The sequence below is a fragment of the Haemaphysalis longicornis genome, unplaced genomic scaffold, assembly GCF_048455015.1.
Source record: "Haemaphysalis longicornis isolate Haplotype H1 unplaced genomic scaffold, Haemaphysalis longicornis Haplotype H1 scaffold_6, whole genome shotgun sequence".
Taxonomy (NCBI): Eukaryota; Metazoa; Arthropoda; class Arachnida; order Ixodida; family Ixodidae; genus Haemaphysalis; species Haemaphysalis longicornis.
Genome location: NW_027526407.1, coordinates 46,059,603 through 46,077,890, shown reverse-complemented (window position 1 = coordinate 46,077,890; position 18,288 = coordinate 46,059,603). Strand labels below are relative to the sequence as shown.

The 18,288-nt window shown below is 46.1% G+C and overlaps 2 protein-coding genes across 3 annotated transcripts in view; one reads left to right on the top strand and one right to left on the bottom strand.

Annotated features, from left to right (window-relative positions):
- Inae (inactivation no afterpotential E) overlaps positions 1–18,288 on the bottom strand; it is a 151,525-nt gene that overhangs the window by 88,890 nt on the left and 44,347 nt on the right. The gene's annotated exons all lie outside the window — the stretch shown is intronic.
- Positions 1,009–13,838, top strand: LOC144142567 (uncharacterized). Its single transcript, XM_077674160.1, has 5 exons — positions 1,009–1,440; positions 6,179–6,333; positions 8,879–8,961; positions 10,698–10,787; positions 13,365–13,838. The coding sequence occupies exons 1-5, from the start codon at positions 1,159–1,161 to the stop codon at positions 13,517–13,519; spliced, it is 765 nt and encodes a 254-aa protein (XP_077530286.1). The 5' UTR covers positions 1,009–1,158; the 3' UTR covers positions 13,520–13,838.

The following is an 18,288-nucleotide window of genomic DNA, read 5'->3' as shown; positions in this document are numbered from 1 at the left end:
GCAAATTGATGCCTTTTTTCCACTGGGGAAGCAGCTCATTCAATTTATAAAATGCTGTTAGGTGGAGATCGTAAAATAGTAGGTTTTTCGGATGCCTTTGGCCTGTGTGTCGATACTTCGGCATGCCCCAGGAAACTTCCGGAGCTATAATTAACACATAGCACCCCACTATACGTCTACTCATATCCCTATAATGTGGTTTTCTGCTCGTAAAGCTATTTCCGTTTCAGGCAAAAATTTGGTACGGATTGTTCGAGTTCGGCTCGAGCTAAAACACCTCTTAAAGATAACCCATCTACATATTCTCAGTCTAAACTATCGACTTGAAATTTCAGCTTGAACAAAAAAACGATAGGACTTAGGAAGGAAACACGGACACAGCACTGTGTCCGTGTTTCCTTCCTAAGTCCTATCGTTTTTTTGTTCAAGCTGAAATTTCAAGTCGATATGGAAAACCAACTCGCCCAAACCCAAGCAATTCTAAACTATCGCTGTGGCATGACATCTGATTGGGTTCCAGTTCTACAGCACCAAGCAGTTTTATTCGGTCATCAAGACATTAGAAAACACGCTCCTTAAAATACACACGCAACTGTTATAAGGAAAACAAAACGGCAGCACATTATGCAGGCACAACTCTGGAAGCTGCCGTTGAGAAGTTGACGTAGAGCTAAAAGCTTGCCTCTCGCATAAAAAATCTCTCTTCTACACTGCTTGCTTGTCCAATGTATAATTAAGGCGCTTTTCTCCATTCCAAAAGCAGCAAAGCATGCCCGACAAAGCTTTTCGTACGAAAGGCCAGCGGCAGACCTTTGCTCTTTCACTTTGTTCCAGCAGAAGTGATTCATTCTCGGGCGTATTCAAATATCTAACGTTTGAAGGCTCAACTCAAGGGCCTGTGTCTGCTCCGTTAGAAATAAATGAGAAATAACAAAGTGTTGGCCTTTTCTGTCTTTGTGGCGTTTTGAAAGCACAAGCTGCTAAGCTGTTCTAAAGAGAGGTTTCAAGTCAAGTGAAGACGTGGAAGACTGTCACAGGTCGGCCCGGAATGCGCGCGTCAGACTGGAGATGGCTTATTGGCCAACGTAATCCCGTCTCGTCGCTCTTTTCTCTGGTTCGGGCTTGGGTCAGTCAGTTCGCTCGACACGAGCCTTGAGGATGACTAACCTCGTCCGACATGTCCTGCTCGCGCTAGCGGTGATCTCAAGCGTTTCGTATGCCATGGAGAAGGTCGTGAAAGTCGAAGAAGAGTACGAGTTTAGCGAAAACGAAATAGTTGTTGAAAAGAAGCAGGCGAAACCCAAGAGACAGGAAGATGCTTTAGAAAACGAAGTGCTCGACAAGAAGCACCCTCCAAAGGGCACTGAAGTCCCAGCTGGAAAAGAAACCACACCGTACGAGGAAGACCCGCACAACCAAGCAAGGCAGCATATGGAAGACGTAAGATTTTCTTTTTTTCTTGTTGCTTCGAATATAAATAGTTTTCTTTCGCTGCGAAAGACGTTCCCCAGGGAGTAACCACACAAAAATTACGGGAGATTTTTAACGGGTTCTTTTTCTTAACTTTTGCTATATTTCACACTACCAGATTACACAACCAATGCTTACGTCTACCGAGAACCACTAGCTAGACATTGTCGCTAATTTCTCTTTTACGTTTAGTTAGCGAGGTACGAGCCATTTTGGGCATTTGCAGAACAAAGTTGTAACAAACTTACGTTGCCTACTCCAGCACTAGGACACGTAGAACCTTGCAGCCAACGCAGATAGTTCCCAAGTACAATCTTATTTCGAGCATATGAAGATGCAAAACCAGCGTAACGTTTTCCACGGGCAGGCAAGAGGACAAGCTTCACAGCCAGCGGACGAATTAGCCGATGCGAGCTCCATCGCGCAACGGGAGCAGTGAGAGTGACCTGAACTCCCTCGCATCAGTTTCAGGCATCTAGGGAGCGCTGTGACTTTGCGATGACTGAAGCCAACGTGTCCCCACGCATCGGTACACGTAGAACAAAAATGTCGGCAGAAGTTTGCTACGTGGATTTCCTACGTAAAATAAACGAAATAGGCGAACTTGAGGATCATTAGATAAACATCGGGCCGTGGGATTTATAAACAAGAAAGCCTATCACTAGCTAGAATACTGGTTCATGTAGACTGGTGCATCTGTGGGATGATGTAACCAGCAGACTGGTGTATTTATATGCAAGGGAAATTGGAGCAGAATGTACAGCAACTTTGCACGCACTGCAAGGTACGCTGGCGTGAAGCCTGCTTCGGCGAAAAGTCAAGAAAAACTCGGGTTATTTTAGCAGCAGCTTCTAACATTTCAGTGACTGAGGACGACAGAGAGTGAGGGAAGCGCGGTAGTTAAGTGATTGCTGCTTGTAATGCCAGTATTGGTTGCCATTTCTGTAGGCGATCAGCTCCAACTGCGGAACTGGGTATCATCGTAGCTTAAGGCCGTATTTTAGTATTGCTTGACAGTCGGATGTAATTCTACATGCTCATAGGCTAATTTATTGTCACATGCAAGCAAATTTGATTACATGCCAAGAAAGAACTTCAGGTCCCTGTCTCAACTGCTTTCTGAGCGATAGCTGTCAACGATATACTGAATTATTGTTAATATTTCGGAAACTCACAAAGTATCGGTTTATTATTCATTCCAATATTCTTCCTATCATTTTCTTTTTTATCTTTGAGTTGTTGCTTTCGAAATGCATGACTTCATCTATTTTCCTCTTCTTTTTCGAGCAGCATCTGATTTCCAAATCTCTTCGCTCGTTATGACGTCCGTCGCGGCACTTCATTCTCCAGCTGCGGCTCGAACCATTCCACTGTCCGCATTTCTGACGTGCGCTTAACGATCTAGCGACCGAGAGACATTCTCTTCCCACAAGTGGCTCCGACTTTTAAATCTTTGTAGCACACGCGCGCTACTGGCTAAGCTCCTTAATGGCAGCCGGATTGAATCACTGCTTTTTCGTTACCCGTCTCACATTCAAAGAGAAGCTGGAAACAACCAGAGGACAAAAACACGAATAAATAGAAAAATAAGCTTAATACCGGATCACATCTACAAATTGAATAAGCGAAGCCGTAGAAGGAAATTCAGTGAATTTCCACCGAAACGAGCTCTAAATTACCATGAAAATCAGTTCGCCTAGCTGGTACTTTTTTTACGCCCAACTTTTTTACCCAAAAGATCAACTGCTCAGGAATCCAGTTAAACGATTGCACAAAGATGGTATTCTGGTGACATAAAAGAGTTGAGTTGCACAAGAACACTGTAAAATTACTTGGCAGAACTGGGAATACTTTTAATCAATCATTTTCACGAGCTCGTTGTTAAAAGTTACTGCCCATATATTTAAAGCTGATTGTTCCCGCGTTTCCAGAACCTCGCAGAGCAACGCGTTAAACTTCAAACAGCTCACAAAGCAGGCGTTTGCCTTCAATATTAGCTTTGCGAAAATACTTTGCATTACGCATAAGAACTACACAGGAATCGATTTTGAATGAACTGTGATGACCCGTAAAGCTGCAACTACGCGGTTTCAACATAGCAAGGTGGCAAAGAATGGTTTTTCTAACACTTGCTTTTCTTCAAACCATCAGGAAGTCTGAGTGGCAGGACCTCTACGAAAACAGGGGCCTTCCTGGATGCAATCCAGCCTCGAGCGTTTGTGAGGCCCGCGCGCTACACAAGCTCCCGTACCTTGTTGCCACTCAGAGTTAATTATGCCGAAAGGCTGCGACCCGTTCCATTTATGTGCTGTGAAGGTGTGCACACAACACACGGGAAGCGTGAATTACAAATTCCCGTAGGTCACATAAGTGCAGGCATATACAGAAGGAAAGAACCCGCGGCGGTGATGGCCGTAACGAGAGAGACAATCATGTAATTAACTTCAGAACAACGCAGTCGGGCGACTAACCTACGCCGCCAACGAAACAAATTCGGCGAATGGCCGCTACGCTGGTAGTATGTAACTCAAAACCATGGTCTCCGCTATGACGCAGCGCAGTGCAGAAAGTAATGTTTATATTGCGTGATACTACCGTATAGACCGAACTTTCAAGTCATATCGTATGCCGGACATCGTCACAAAACTTCCTTATTCGTCGCATAGATTTGTCAAACAAGTGTACTGCGGTGAAGCTGAAGAGCACGATTGTCTTTTAGTGTGCGTGGGAATGTATCGGGAAGGGCGGCAGGAAGAGGAAGATCTTCCACAGCCGGGCCAAACACATGTGGCTGCATCAATCATTGCGACGTATTCGTCTGCCACTGCAACATGCGCCTGGACCATCCACGGAAGATCTTCCGTTTCCTCTCGTACTTCGCAAACATTAAGCTCAGTTACACCCAGTGTCAAATCTGCTGAAATCGCGGAGCTGTGGTTATCTTGTACCGGCTCGAACGTCAACGGGTGCTCGCCCTTGAATGGCAGCGCCGTTCCTGCGCAAATTCTAGGGTTAGCGCGGCGGAATCGGCAGCTAAATGTCGGTAGCGTGAGGCCCCCTACCCGCTTCCTCCCCTAGCGCTAAGGAGAGGAACCCGGGTCTGCTAGACCATTGCGCCCTCTATCGCTGCATCTGAGAACCGGTTTCTGAGAGGCTACCGGCGGAGAGACCACTGCGCTTTCTATTAGGGCGTCCGAGAACCCATTTCTGTAAAGCCGTTTCTCCAGCAGACTTACGACAAGGCTCAACTTACAAGAGCTTCGCTGTTCTGAATTTCTATCGATTAAGACACTGCTGTCATTGGACCAAATTTAGCACCGTATACACGCTGCATTTCACAATGCATTTCGACTGGTCCTTAGCCTTCAGCTGTCAGGAGCAGGGTCAACGCTCGCTGATGTACCCTCTATGGATTCTTTATCACACGTTATGTGACTGGTGTCCAACACAACCCAGGCATGCGGGAATAGTTATCTAGGCTTGTACCGTCCCCTGAGCGACACACGTGACGCGGCAGAAGCAAAATTCCCTTTCGCACAAAGCCTCTGTATCCAGTAGTCCAGCGCAGCCCTTAAGACTGCCGTAATGGTCACAAAAATTCCCCCGAGTATGCGAAAATTGCCACAAAAGCAACCCTGGACTTTAAGTTGCGGGTCTGTATGCTTTATTTGCTTTGCGCACAGTAGTAGTAGTAACAACTCTATTTTGCTCAAAAGTTGCAGTGATAGTACCACTTAGTTGTTCACTCAGTCATCTAGACAGCGGGGCTCCGGATATTTTATAAGCTGGGTGTCTTCAGCCAATTGAGCGAGGGCTTCTCGCACGAGAGGAGCTGGGTTAAAGATGGCATCCTCCGGCTCTGGTAAGGATGATATGTTATGAAGGATGGGATGATTTCTTTTACGTAATGCCGGTATTACTGGGCATGGCGAAATGATGTGGTGAAGTGAGGATCGTTCCACACAACAGAAGGGGCAAGCGTCCTTCTATTCCGCAGGATATACGATGGACATGGTATGTGGAGTGGGGAATGATAATGTTTGAAGCTGCCTGAGAAGGACTGCATGCCTTCGACTGAGCGATGGATGCGGTGGTGGGAAACAGGTACGATCATGGCGGAAATGTTCGAGGATACCGCCGAAAGTATGGAGGCGGTTCTTATACCAAAAGGTTACGGGATACCTTTAGGGGTCGTATGAGGCTCTCGCCGAACAATTTCTCGAGCAGTCTCACTGGCTCTCTCATTTCCCATTAGGCCAGTGTGTGCTGGTGACCAGATGATGCGTTTTCACGGTGAATGAAATGGCGATTGTTACGGTTCTTCAGTTGATTTCCGTTCACGAGCCTTGTTCGGTGCAGGTAACGTTGCTTTAATCTTAAATGTGGGACTGACTCAGTGCTAAGTGGTTTGACTTGTACGGTCACTCAAGAAGTACTAAACGTATCAAGGGACCGATAACTCGATACAGAGCAAAAGATGCATCCCGGAAACACGGGACAGGAGAAATTTGAATCCTAGAAGAGAAGCCTTAGTCCTGTCTTGTGAGTATATTTCGCTGACAACCCCGATGATGGTACGATAGTGATAGTGGTAACATTTATGAAAGTATGATTTCGCGAAAATATCGTATTTTAAAAACAACTGCCTTTTTTGGACCTGCTGAATTACACAAGTTTAGAAAGTAATTTTTTTCTTTCTCTTCCGCAGTTCTTGAACCTGACCGAGAAAATCTTCGTGAGACATCGCAACTTCAATTTCAAGTCGCAAGACAAGTGCGAATCGGCGCAAAGGCTGGAACAGATCAGCGAACGGAAGTACAAGTACCGGATTCGCACGCGGCAGTACCCCCAGCAGACGGAACTGTGGGTGCAGTTTTCTTTCTTCGCAGAGTAGTGATTTGGGCGAGTTGGTACATAGCGGCGGGTCGAAGCGCAGCACAAGACGAGAGACAAAGCACAGAAGAAGGCACACAGTGCGCTAACTTCCAACTTTAATGGCAGAAAAACCCAACCACCGCATATATACCGCACTTATCAGCCAACACGCCTAATTTGAGAGAACGAGGATGGAGTCAATATATCGCAACAACACATGTAAAACCGCGTAGAAGATCAACATTGTCACGAATCCATAAACGTATCAGAATACAACTACACCGATAAAGACCTTTACAGACAAAATTTGTCAGAGTCAGGCAAGGACAAGCAGAAGCGCATGCGCGAAAGACAGAAAAATGAATGGCAGCATCTCCACTCCGTGGATGATGGCGAGGGTGCGGAGTACGTGGACTCGAAATGACACCCAAGTTGCACCCGGAGTGACATCCGATTTGCGCCCCGACCGTCATTCGATTTGAGCCGTGAGCTGCACCTTGATTATTCCCTAAATGAAACTGCAACTCACGGCTCAAATCTAATTTCGCTTGATTTTCGCTTGATGGTGGTGTGCGCACGGATGGACGCGGACGGACATTGGGAGGTCCTAAGGTACTCCGCACCGTTACATGCGAGGGAGTAAGCCGTTTGACTGTCGGGTAATAACTCACGGTCGTAGCCCAATGCTCTTCGGGCTTCCAGCAAGACTTTCCTTTTTCAACTCCACAGTGGCACATTAGCCGTAAAACCCTGGCTTCAGTTCCAGGAACTGTAAACTGCAGGGTATGCCCAAGGGCAGAAACTATAGAACATATATTTTTGGAGTTCTCTGACGCGGTGTTTCATTGGAACATCTTGCAACGCACATTGAAAAAAGAATTGCCGGTCTCACCATATGGTATTCGCTTTCTCCCAGTGAGCAGTGAAAGCGGAGTCCCATATGACATGCTGATGTTGTTGAGCCTTCACAGTCTATGGAAACCAAAAATGGCTGATAGACATACTGACGTGGACGCTCCACCTGCAAGAGACTATTTCATAGAAAGTGTTGCTCTGATCAGGGAAGTATACAAAGCACAATGTGAGCCATCAGACTGGCTGCCTGTAATGGATGAATTGGTGTCATTGAAAAGATTTTAACCAAAGTGTGACCTCCGAGTGCAGGAAGTTCATTTTACTCAATGGTTGTATTTTGTTGTAATGCCAAAAAGGTAATAAAGAAAAAAACACGGTCGTAGCCCAATGAGTAAGACGACTGACACTAACTCTGTCTAGTCTACCAGACGCAGGCTCGAATCCTGCCGGTGCCTGTGTGTTTTTTGCGATTTTAAATGCTATACGCACGGACGCGGACGGACATTGTGCGGTCTTAAGGTACTCCGCACCTAATAAGTCAGAAACAATTAAGGTCAAACCCATCCTTTTTCGCCCAGAGTGTCTGTCTTTCGCACATGCGCCCCTGGTTGTCCTTGCCTGACTTTGGCAACTTTTGTCTGTAAAGGTTTTTATCGGTTTACTCGCATTTTGATACTTTTACCGGTTTGTGACAATGTGACAGACTATCCTAAACACGCAGTTAAAACTAGTTAGAAATAACAGCGGAAAAACAAAAGCGCAAAGCAAATTTACGGAGATTTGCACGTATGTTGCAGTGTAACGTTATCTCTTGATGCAGAAAATGGGAGTGCTGTTTTGCAAGAACACTACATACTTTTGAGCAGCATTCCTGCTAATGTATGTAACGTACAGTTCATCTGCGTAGCGTCCGTTTTCGTAACCAAGTCAGCGTACTGGAGGCCAGCGTACTCATTCCGTTTTTTTAGGTGCGGAGTACCTTAGGACCGCACAATGTCCGTCCGCGTCCGTGCGCATAGCATTTGCAATCGCAAAAAATCACATAGGCACGGGCAGGATTCCATCCTGTGTCTGGTAGGTGAGACAGAGTTAGTGTCAGTCGTCTTACCCACTGGGCTACCACCGTAAGTTAGAGTCAAACGGCTTACTCCCTCGCCTGTAACGGTGCGGAGTACCTTGGGACATCCCAATGGCCGTCCGCGTCCATCCGTGCGCACACCACCATCAAGCGAAAATCAAGCGAAATTCGATTGGAGCCGTGAGTTGCAGTTTCATTTAGGGAGTAATCAAGATGCAACTCACGACTCAAATCGAATGACGGTCGGGGCGCAAATCGGATGTTACTTAGGGCGCAACTTGGGTGCCATTTCGAGTCCTCGTACTCCGCCCTTTCGCCATCATCCACGGTGTGTAGATGTCGCCATTTTTTTACATTATTCTATTATTAAGACAAGTCAGGAACACTGGCTCAGCGCACCATGATTCCTACTTAATTCATTAATGTTGGAAGAACCTGTGACTGAGCGGGATTATTCGGCACGCTTTGACACGTAGTCGATTAGAAGGTAACGTAGCATAAAATTAAGCGCCCGTGATTGACGGCCGTTTCCGCAGTTTATTGCTCGCCGCCTAAACTATGAACGCGAAATCTCCTACGTCAATCCCTCTTCGCTCGCAGGGCCTTTATGGACATCACCTTCACAGTCACAAAGACCGGTATCCACAAAGACTACAACGCTGTCACCTACATGCACGGCCCAGGTAAGGTGTCAAAAAATATGCCTATGAAGCAGCTAGAAAAACGATCACGCTGTTAAAAATCGCCACCTGTCCAAAAACCGAGCCTTTTATGTTTGAATTGAAATTATAAGCTTCTCTTTCTACCGGCGTGATCGCATAGGCCGCCTCACTAGGCGACCTGATTTTTGTGTTTGTACTAGGCTAGCATTTAGAGGTGTTTGTAACATACTATATATGTACGAACCTGTTAATGCACTCTTTGTACTTTCACTCATTATATATTGCCATTCTTCATGGGCCAGCATTAGCAAATAATAACTGAATTATTCAATTATTTTTCATTTATTTATTAATTATCCATTACCCGCTTTAGTTCCGCCTTGCCCCTGCTATCACTAGCAGTCTCAAAAGTAACAGGATGCCAGCATACATATATCCTTTATTCGAATGATAAGACAGTTAATATGTTGCTACAAATACTTCCATCAACGAGGACTTTGCAGGTAGCAAAATATATTTCAAGTTACTTGCTTCCTGAACTGACCCCACAAAGTTCCAGAGGAACACATGAGGTAATCTAAATCATCTCTTCAGTATTACGATACATGTCAAGTGATGAAGCCCCAGAGGAACAGAAAATAGGGGTAATCCACATTGAAACTACAAACGTAAGTTACGGAGTTCCATTTGTACAATCCCGCGACCGTGGGTTGGATGCTATCTTCAAGCTGGGAAGCTCAATCCACATCGCGTTTTCTGAGAAGAACCCGGGTGAAATGATATGCGGGTGTTTTTTTTTTAGAGTTTTATAGTGTCCCTTCGTTAACGAAAAGCGAAAAGATGGTGCCCAGCCTTCAACGTCCTGTAAGTGTTTGCGTCCTAGCCATTCGGTGATTGCGGTATCGCTATAACATGCGATATTCAAAACTTCCGTCAGATGTAATTTAATTTTGAGGAGCCCGTAACGCTGTTAAATTATCGTTCATTTTTCACGGCAACAGCAGAACTGTACAGGACACCTGTTGTCTTGACTAGGTGGCGTCATTCGTCAATTGCAAAAAGTGCCCTAAAGCCCTGCCACACTAATGTCTTATTTTGCAATCGTTCAGCCTGATTAACTGGAGTTTACATTAAAACTATCATATTATTTCGCAATACCAAGGTTATCGTAGTACCAAGCCTAGGCTATCGTGTTTAGGCGAGGAATCTGCTGAAGTGTGGGATATTAAGCTCACGGAACCGTTTATCGGTAATCGAGAGCAAGACAGTTTAGAGTAGGGGGGTCATTTCTTGACTACTCCATTTGAACAACCCGATGACGCCATAAGCAACGTTATTGCGCAGAAATGTAAGATTTGAGAATGGTGATGTGCTTAGAGCAACATCATTGATTTGATTGATTGCAGGGTTTAACGCGCCGACGCAACGTAGGCGATGAGGCGCGCCGTAGTAGAGGGCTCCGGATTAATTTTGACCACCTGAGGATCTTTAACGTGCGCCGAAATCTCGTACACACGGGCGTTTTTGCTTTTTGCCTCCATCAGAAAAGCGGCCGCCGCGGCCGGGAATCGAACCCGCGACCTCGTGCTCAGCAAACATCATCAGAATGCGTCTAAAGCTTAGGACGCTTGGGGAAGTAATTAGAGGATGACAGCTTCGGTTTAATTGTTGAGCGTTTCATATTTGTAACGCTACCCCTGAGCGCATGTTGAGCAAACACCCCTATGTTCCACGAGTGCCCCTTGTTCTATTTTCAGGAGAGCCTGAGACTGAGCGAAAGCTCATGTACATCAGCCCTGACAAATCATGCGCCATTTTGGTGGAGGAACTAAAAACTGGCGGAAAAGGCAAGCGAAATAACTTCATTTTTTTTGTTTATTTGCAGCGACTCTGTAAGTTCGCATAATGCGCAGCGTGTTGCCGTAAGCATGAAATTATGGTTTGTGACTGCGGAAAAATTGTGGTTGATCCCTCTGTCATAGGAATCAGTAAAACATCAAAGTGAAAGGTGCCTTCACAGGATCAGTTGAATGTTAAAGGAACCAACTTAATTTGCGAAGGGTTCACGAGCCTGACCCCGCCAGATGAAGTGACACCGACACGCACGAAAAAAAAATATAACCGGTTTATTTTCGGACAACAAAACCAAAAATCACATGCACAGAAACAGCAGCTTGAAACACGACGGTCATGGGAACAACGCCACAGCGGAGCCTTGCCTCAATTCACGCGTCCCCCGTACACGAAGGCGCTGGCATCGAGACGCCAACTGTCAGCGCTCATTAGCATCGTGCTGCGCAACTTCGCTTCGCCTCTCCTAGACGGCAGCACGATCTGAATTAGTCATAGGGAAGGACATAAGGCGCGTTCGTAGACCTGCTCACATCGCTGCTCATAGCGCAGTCGGTAGAGCGCCACGTACCTCCCGCTGCGGCAAGAGGGCTCGAATGAGCATGGGCTCGAATACGGGCGCCGCAGCGTCAATGGCCCTTTTTCTGGCGACGGCACTTCCGTGACAGATATGACGTAGGTGAGATCTTGGTGTACCCGGTCATTGTTAACAACCAAGCAGAGGAAAGGAACAGACACTCATATGACTGGAGCATGCGCGTAGCATTCCCCAATCACCGCCCACAATTATTCAGAGTCTTTAAGGGGATTTACTTGGTTCTGCCTCCAGATGGCGCTTGCGGGCAATGACAAACAAAAAATGCAAGCTAAAATGTCGTTAGAGATGTACAGAACTGAGAAATGGGACATCAGGAAGGAAAATTTCTACGATAATTCCAAGGGCAGTGCTTTGCCTTTTGAAGCTACAGCAGGTTGCTTGCGAACTAAGAGCTTTGTGGGGAACTATACACAAAATGACGGGGTATGCGTGGTCTGTGGAAAATAAACAAAAACCATGCGGCACATGTTGTTAGAATGCGAGAGCATCCATCCAAATCCGCTTAAGGGAAACATTCGGCTTCCAGAAGCCCTATTATTTAAGGGTAGTACAGAGGGAGTTAACTTCAAGGCTGTCGAGACGATAAAAAGAAGATCATGTTAGTGGACGAAAACAAGAGAAGAGAATATTGCCTAGATCATCTACCATCTGTAACGAAAAAATAAGTATTTTGTGCCTCATAAGTTCTTTGTGCCTGCCATAAGAGCTGTCAAACAAAGCTGTATTAGTTTTTTTAGATTTCTTCGTAAGATGACACACGTTATCACTCCGCTACAAATGGGATACTACTATCAATCATCACCATCAACAAACAGCTAAAAATCTCATGGGCCAAATTGAGGAAACAGATTGTCATACGTTAGCGCATGCATGCTGTCTGCAAGCTATAAGACGCCCTCTGAACACAGCACCGGGCTCAGTGCAGACACATGTTTCTACATATATTAAAACTCAGCGCATCTTACGCTCGCTCTGAGTCAACCGAGATAATGAACGGGGAAATGAACGGAGACTGGAAGCACAAGAGCACTTCTTCTACCGTACATCCCCCTCACTGTACCGAACTACGAGCCCACGAGCCCATGAGCTACGAGCCCACACGGAGACGGGGGAGACAGACAGTGCACTCACCAAGCACATGTGCGGGTTTACCCCCTGCGTTTTCGCTGGATGCCACGTGATAGCGTCACGCGACCTCTCGCGCCGCTATGCGCTCTGCATTCGCCATATGTAGCGGCCGTGTGCGCGCATTGCGCATGCGCTAGGAGTTAAAAAAATAAAGAAGCTTACACCAACGCATGACATCTCACTTCTCCTCCGTCTCTGCCGCTGATCTCGCCGCCTCCGTCAGCGGCGGAAGAGAAGAAGTAAGATACGTCTAACACCAGGTTTGATATTCCTTTAAGTTTATAAACAAAAGAGTTCCCACTCACGCGCTTCATCAGTAAAACTCAACAAACCACCGTTTATGAATCATGCATTAATTTCACCTTAGCAAAAAAATATCTCTTTGAAGCAATAAAGGGTGTGGTTAAGTGCATTCACTTGTCTCTGGTTTCACTCTTTGTAGAGCCCCGTGAGTGAATTGAAGTGACGCCGCATGGGTAATCGTTGTGGGTGTCGTTTAAAGCTACACTTTCCAACCACCTTCACAGAGTGGATTGGCGCACATTTTTTTTTATTTTGAAGCAGGGTGACGAAGGTATTGTCAGGGCTGGGGAAAGCAGGCAGTGGGACAAGAGCACCTCATTGCCTTTTGTATTGCCGTGGTACTTGCAAAGTACATAGGAAGATGATAGTACCGTCTCAGGGAGGCTATGTACTCCTTGAAGGTCTTGATGTATCTCAGCAGATGGCTTCTTCTCTCTGCTTTAAAAACAGTATTATTTAGCTTCCAAACAAGAAATCGGCATCGACCCGTATGAAGATCCTTGTGTTCTCTGTGTTCACACAATTATTCCGTTCCAATTTGCAGGCTGTCAACTTGTTCAGCCGGAATCCCACATCGACAAGAAGGTGCCTGACGAGTGCAACAGGGTGTACAAGGCGAACTGCGGCAAACTCAGCATCCAGGTGTATGAGCCCATCTGCAAGGAACTCGGCGACTACACACACCGCGGAGAACTTTAGACCTGTGGGAACTGGTGGACAACAAGAAACTACCGCTGTCAGTTCACCCTCATGTTTCTTGATGCCGACTTCACAGTTTACGCTAAATGTTACTCCTAAGTCCATACTGACTGCATCCTTCAGGCCACTAGTGGTTTAGTACTCATTCGATATCATCCCCGTGCTGCAGGGTTCACACTATATGTTGTTTATGGATAACTGCGTTATGCTGTAAAACGACCCCATCAATATTGCAATTACTTCGGCACACCGCTATTATCATCATCATGAATGTCGCTGCCTCTGTTATTACGTCTTCAATAAAACCTGATCGTTACTATTTTTCTTGTTTTGTCGAAGTGGGCGTCATGCAGTAATGACGAAAGCCGGGGTGGCAAAATGAAAGTAAGGTTATGGTGATTATTGATGTCTCTAGGAATTCACGAGGTATCGATGTTGATTCGGCGGCTTTATGCTACGAACAAGAATTATATTACCGCCCGTCGCAGCGACATGAGTATGATAATGGGTTAACGGGCACGGGCCCTACAGCTAAAATGGAGGTGAGTTAACGACGTTGAGTGGTTTCTGAGAGATATACCTTTTCACTGCCCAGATGAAAAAATCTACGAAGTGCATCCCATAACGCGTCCCCGCCATCGGTTTCTTCATCATCGCTCAAGTGATACAACCAGCCTTCATAACAATGTAGAAGCCGGTCGATTACAATCGAAATGACAAGGGGACACCGTTTAGACGAGCGCGTTTGTTGGGTGAAACTTTGCGGAGGATCGTGGGTAAAGGTGTCGTCCCTAGTATCCGCTAGTTTCTTCCATTAAACGTTCCCTGTGAACAGCCAAAAAATGTGCGCGAAGCTGCTTCGTGCACCCTAGTGCGTATGCGCACACTAGCTTCTTCGCTTTCTATCTAGCATAATAAAAACCACTGACGATAACTATACTCGCTAAAGCGAAATTTGTGCGCCGCGCGAACTGCAGTCTTCTCGGTCACGGTGCATACCTGCTGCGTCTCAGGAAGCGATCGCGTTATCAGCGAACGCACGGCGGCGCGCGCTACTCTGCCATTATCTCAAAGCGCGTCGCCGGCTCGAAGAAAGTTGCTGCAAATCGTGTTTAAACCTCCCGCGCAAATGTCACGTGGTTTGGATGAGCGCAGAACGGAGCAGCGTCTGGGGAAAGTGCGAGAAGGAGGGAGCTCCCCAGCGGCGACACATGGCGAAAGTGTGAGGGGAAGGCGGGGAGAGAGGTTACGCCATAGCCGCGCGTGCCACCCTCGCCACCACACTTGTGCCTACGCTCCTCTCTGTTTTCTTTCTGTTACGTTCGCTCAATCGGTTACACGGAGGTGGCGGACGCCGCCACCGGCGCCGCGAAACCCAGGTACCGGGGGCCAAAAGGCTGCGCCATCAAATATATGTACAGATACACGTGGGATTCCTAAACCAATCATAGCAGGGGCCATGATGTGGACCTTGTATCCAAGCCCGGAAATCTATAAAATGACAAATACACTCCGGATTCCCGAATAAATTGGAGGAACGACGATATTTGCGACCATTGCATCCGAAACTGCGCCGCCTGGACTATTTGTTTTTCTCTTGCTGTTTAAAGCTAAGCAGAATCGATCCGAATCGTTTGTCCGTTCTGGCAATGTGTTCGGCTGTAGTGAAAAAAAAATCGAGCTTTTGTGAAATTAAAAAAGATCTCTATTAAGCGCGGTAGTTTCCATGGCTGAGAATAGGTCTCTTTTTTTTTGCCTGCTTAGGGCAGCTCTGAGCAGCTCCAAGCAGCCCACAACTGCTCCCGCGGTAGACGTTCTATGGGCAAATAAAATACGGAGCTGCTTGGAGCTGCTCAGAGCTGCTTTGAGCAGGCAAAAAAAAGAGACCAAATGTTCATACATGGCGCAGCTACTAACTACAACGCTTGCTGCAAAAAAAAAAAAAAAACAAAGCTTCTTCCCGGTAAACATGAAGGGTCACCACCAATGTGTTTCGGCGAAATTGGCGCCCCCCCCCAAAAAAAAAATAAATTGTGATGATGATGATGATGGTGATACTTAAAAAACGAGTTAGCAGTGTATGGCCCACATTTTTCCCAGAGCTTTACAATCCTGAGCATGGTTTTACAGAGATGGTCTTAATAAACATCAGCTACTGGATAAAAATGCACCACGGACACGGAAGGCAAGCTGGACTCTCGAGTGTGTTCCGCAGACAGACACGACAGCGGTAAACGCTTTCAGCTAAGAATATGTATAACCGTCTCAAACCAGAGAAGTGGTAGAGTAAGCACATTCGTAAACAGCAATTTGAGTGACATATCATGCAGTAAGTACATGCATGTCTGCACTTCCAAAATCCTAATCTTACGCAGTTATTTCCTGGAAGAAAGGCTGCACTTCAGTGTTTCGTACAAAAATGTACCACCTCGTTCAGCTGCGAACTATCAAAAAAATGGTTGTGACTGATCTGAACGCAGTAAAATTACCAATAAAGTAGCAGGCGTCTTCTCGCCGCCATTTTGAAATTACCAGTCTTTCACTGAACTTGCAACCGCCATGCAAGCGTTAGCTGCCTATTCCGAGTCGAACTTACGAATCTACCTATTGGCCTGGCAATACAATATAAACGTAATACCCAACAAACGCCGTCTAAGAGGTCCGTGCACGCTTCGTTCAGCAGACTAATAAATACTGAATTTCAACATTCCGAGCAGAAAATTAGTTCCTGCGGCACGATGAAGCTGCCAGCAGAGAATTTCGTCAGCTCACAAAGAACGCCACATGCCAAGAGAAAAAAAAAATTCCGGAACGAGTAAGATTTAAAATGCATGACGCGCGTAATCCTGCGAACACGTCTCCTTTCACGGGAGAATGAAAGACGACTACTGCGTTAAGCCTTGTGCCTACTAAGGCAATCTTCTCAGATACGTAAGCCCTGCTCTTCACTCCAACAGCTCGAAGTATAGAAACCCATTAAAATAAGATACCCACTTAAACCCCCCCCCCCCCTTTTGCGCAGTTATTAGGGGATTCTTTTCGCCTCTCAGAATAACCTCAGCAAAAAAAAAATTCTAGAAAGATAGGAACCAGCCTTCTTAAATGTTCGCTTAGGGCGCCTTCTTGATGAATATATGACACTCGGAAACATTTTCGAGCGCTGGTCATATTTCCTGTCAGTCCTTCGTAAAGGTGAAAATTTCACAAAGGGTGTGCACGGCTAAGAAAAAACTTACTGCTGTCGAGTCAGCAGTTTATGAATTCTGTAAGCGTGGCGTGACAAAGTTATTTACACGGCCCACGAGTTTACGTTGAGCGCCTTCGATATTAGCCAATTAAATCCAATTTCTGGCAAATTTGTGCGACGATAGCACATTTTATTTTGTTGTATACTGAAGAGTTTTCGACAATACATGCCATTAGTAAATTGCAACAGGACCCAGAACAACGCGCCCTCGTCGTCGCCGATTGCAATCTCGATTAAGAATTTCCCTGACAAACGAGGCGAGAGCACATACAGAGTTGAAATTAACAATAAAAACTACACACACGGGCACATGGCGTCAAGAGTGATTAGAACACCAAATAATTCCTTTAGACAAATTTTACGCGTACTTGAATGCTGGCCCGTCCTGTTATCTACAAGAATATCAACACGCAATAATACTACAAAAGCACATACCATTTATTTGTATTCTTTCAAGGTGCAGACTTTAGGCGTAAAAAGAAATGGGAGAGCCCAAAGGCATGAGAAATACCGAAAGGTTTTCTGAAAACCTCAGAAGCCTCTTCCGTACTCTCGTGTAGTTTTATACCATAGCACCCTTTTTGAGTCTTCGGTCTCTATGTCGGTCCTTGTATCACACTTTTCGTTGTATACATTACCAAGCACTACAAAAAATACACCGCCCCTCAAATAAAACTAGCGCTTGATGAAACAGAACAAAGAGAGGTAAAGTCGATAAAAATAAAACGAACAAGGCAGTATCGATCCCTGGAGGATGCAAGTTTAAAAGCACTGTGAAAAAAATATCAGCCAGCGACTCGCGCGAAAGCACCTCCGCACTTCTTGAACACGACTATAGAGCCCGATAAGCCAGCAACCACCATCCCCTCAATTCTCGCCGTCTAATGTCAGCGCTTTGGAAAAACAAAGGAACCAAATCAAGAAACGACGCCAACGACACTTCAAACCTAAATTGCGTTTCGATCGTCGAGCGAAGGAGCAGTTGCGAGCTCGGCATGCTCCTTGAGGAGGGGACCCCTTTCTTTACATCTCACGGGTTTGAGATACCGCCAGGGCTATTTTAAATTTTCTTTTATTTCTGACGTCAGTACGCAGTTCAGTAGGTACTTAGAGCCTGGGGCGAATTGAGACGCTGCTTTTTTTACCGCTACTTGCCTCATCGTTTGCGTTGTCCGTGCGACCCGGCATGCCTCTAACGTTGGTAACGCGCCGTCTGCAGTCCGATACCTGAAGCGTATTGGAAATCAATACCCTCCGCTTGTACGAAGTAACTGACAGGCGAGGCTTGCGATAAGCCCGCTTAGAAGTTTTGGAGCCTTCCATTCGTTGGCTACGACGTTTTGCCGCTGCTGTTAGCGTCAGTCACTTCAAGCCACTGTAGGCACGCATGAAAGTTAATACCCGTGCCACACGTACACGAAAAATGAAATTAAGTGTTAAAGGCTCCATGAAGACAAAATAAAACTTTGGTCAACTTGAAATAGTTAGGATTCAGTACCTCCCTCAGCTCCATTCCGGCCAC

Coding starts and splice junctions, on each gene's coding strand:
- LOC144142567 (XM_077674160.1), top strand. CDS start 1,159: ATGACTAACCTCGTCCGACATGTCCTGCTCGCGCTAGCGGTGATCTCA. Junction 8,962..10,697: donor CACCTACATGCACGGCCCAG/GTAAGGTGTCAA, acceptor TTCTATTTTCAG/GAGAGCCTGAGACTGAGCGA. Junction 10,788..13,364: donor ACTAAAAACTGGCGGAAAAG/GCAAGCGAAATA, acceptor TCCAATTTGCAG/GCTGTCAACTTGTTCAGCCG.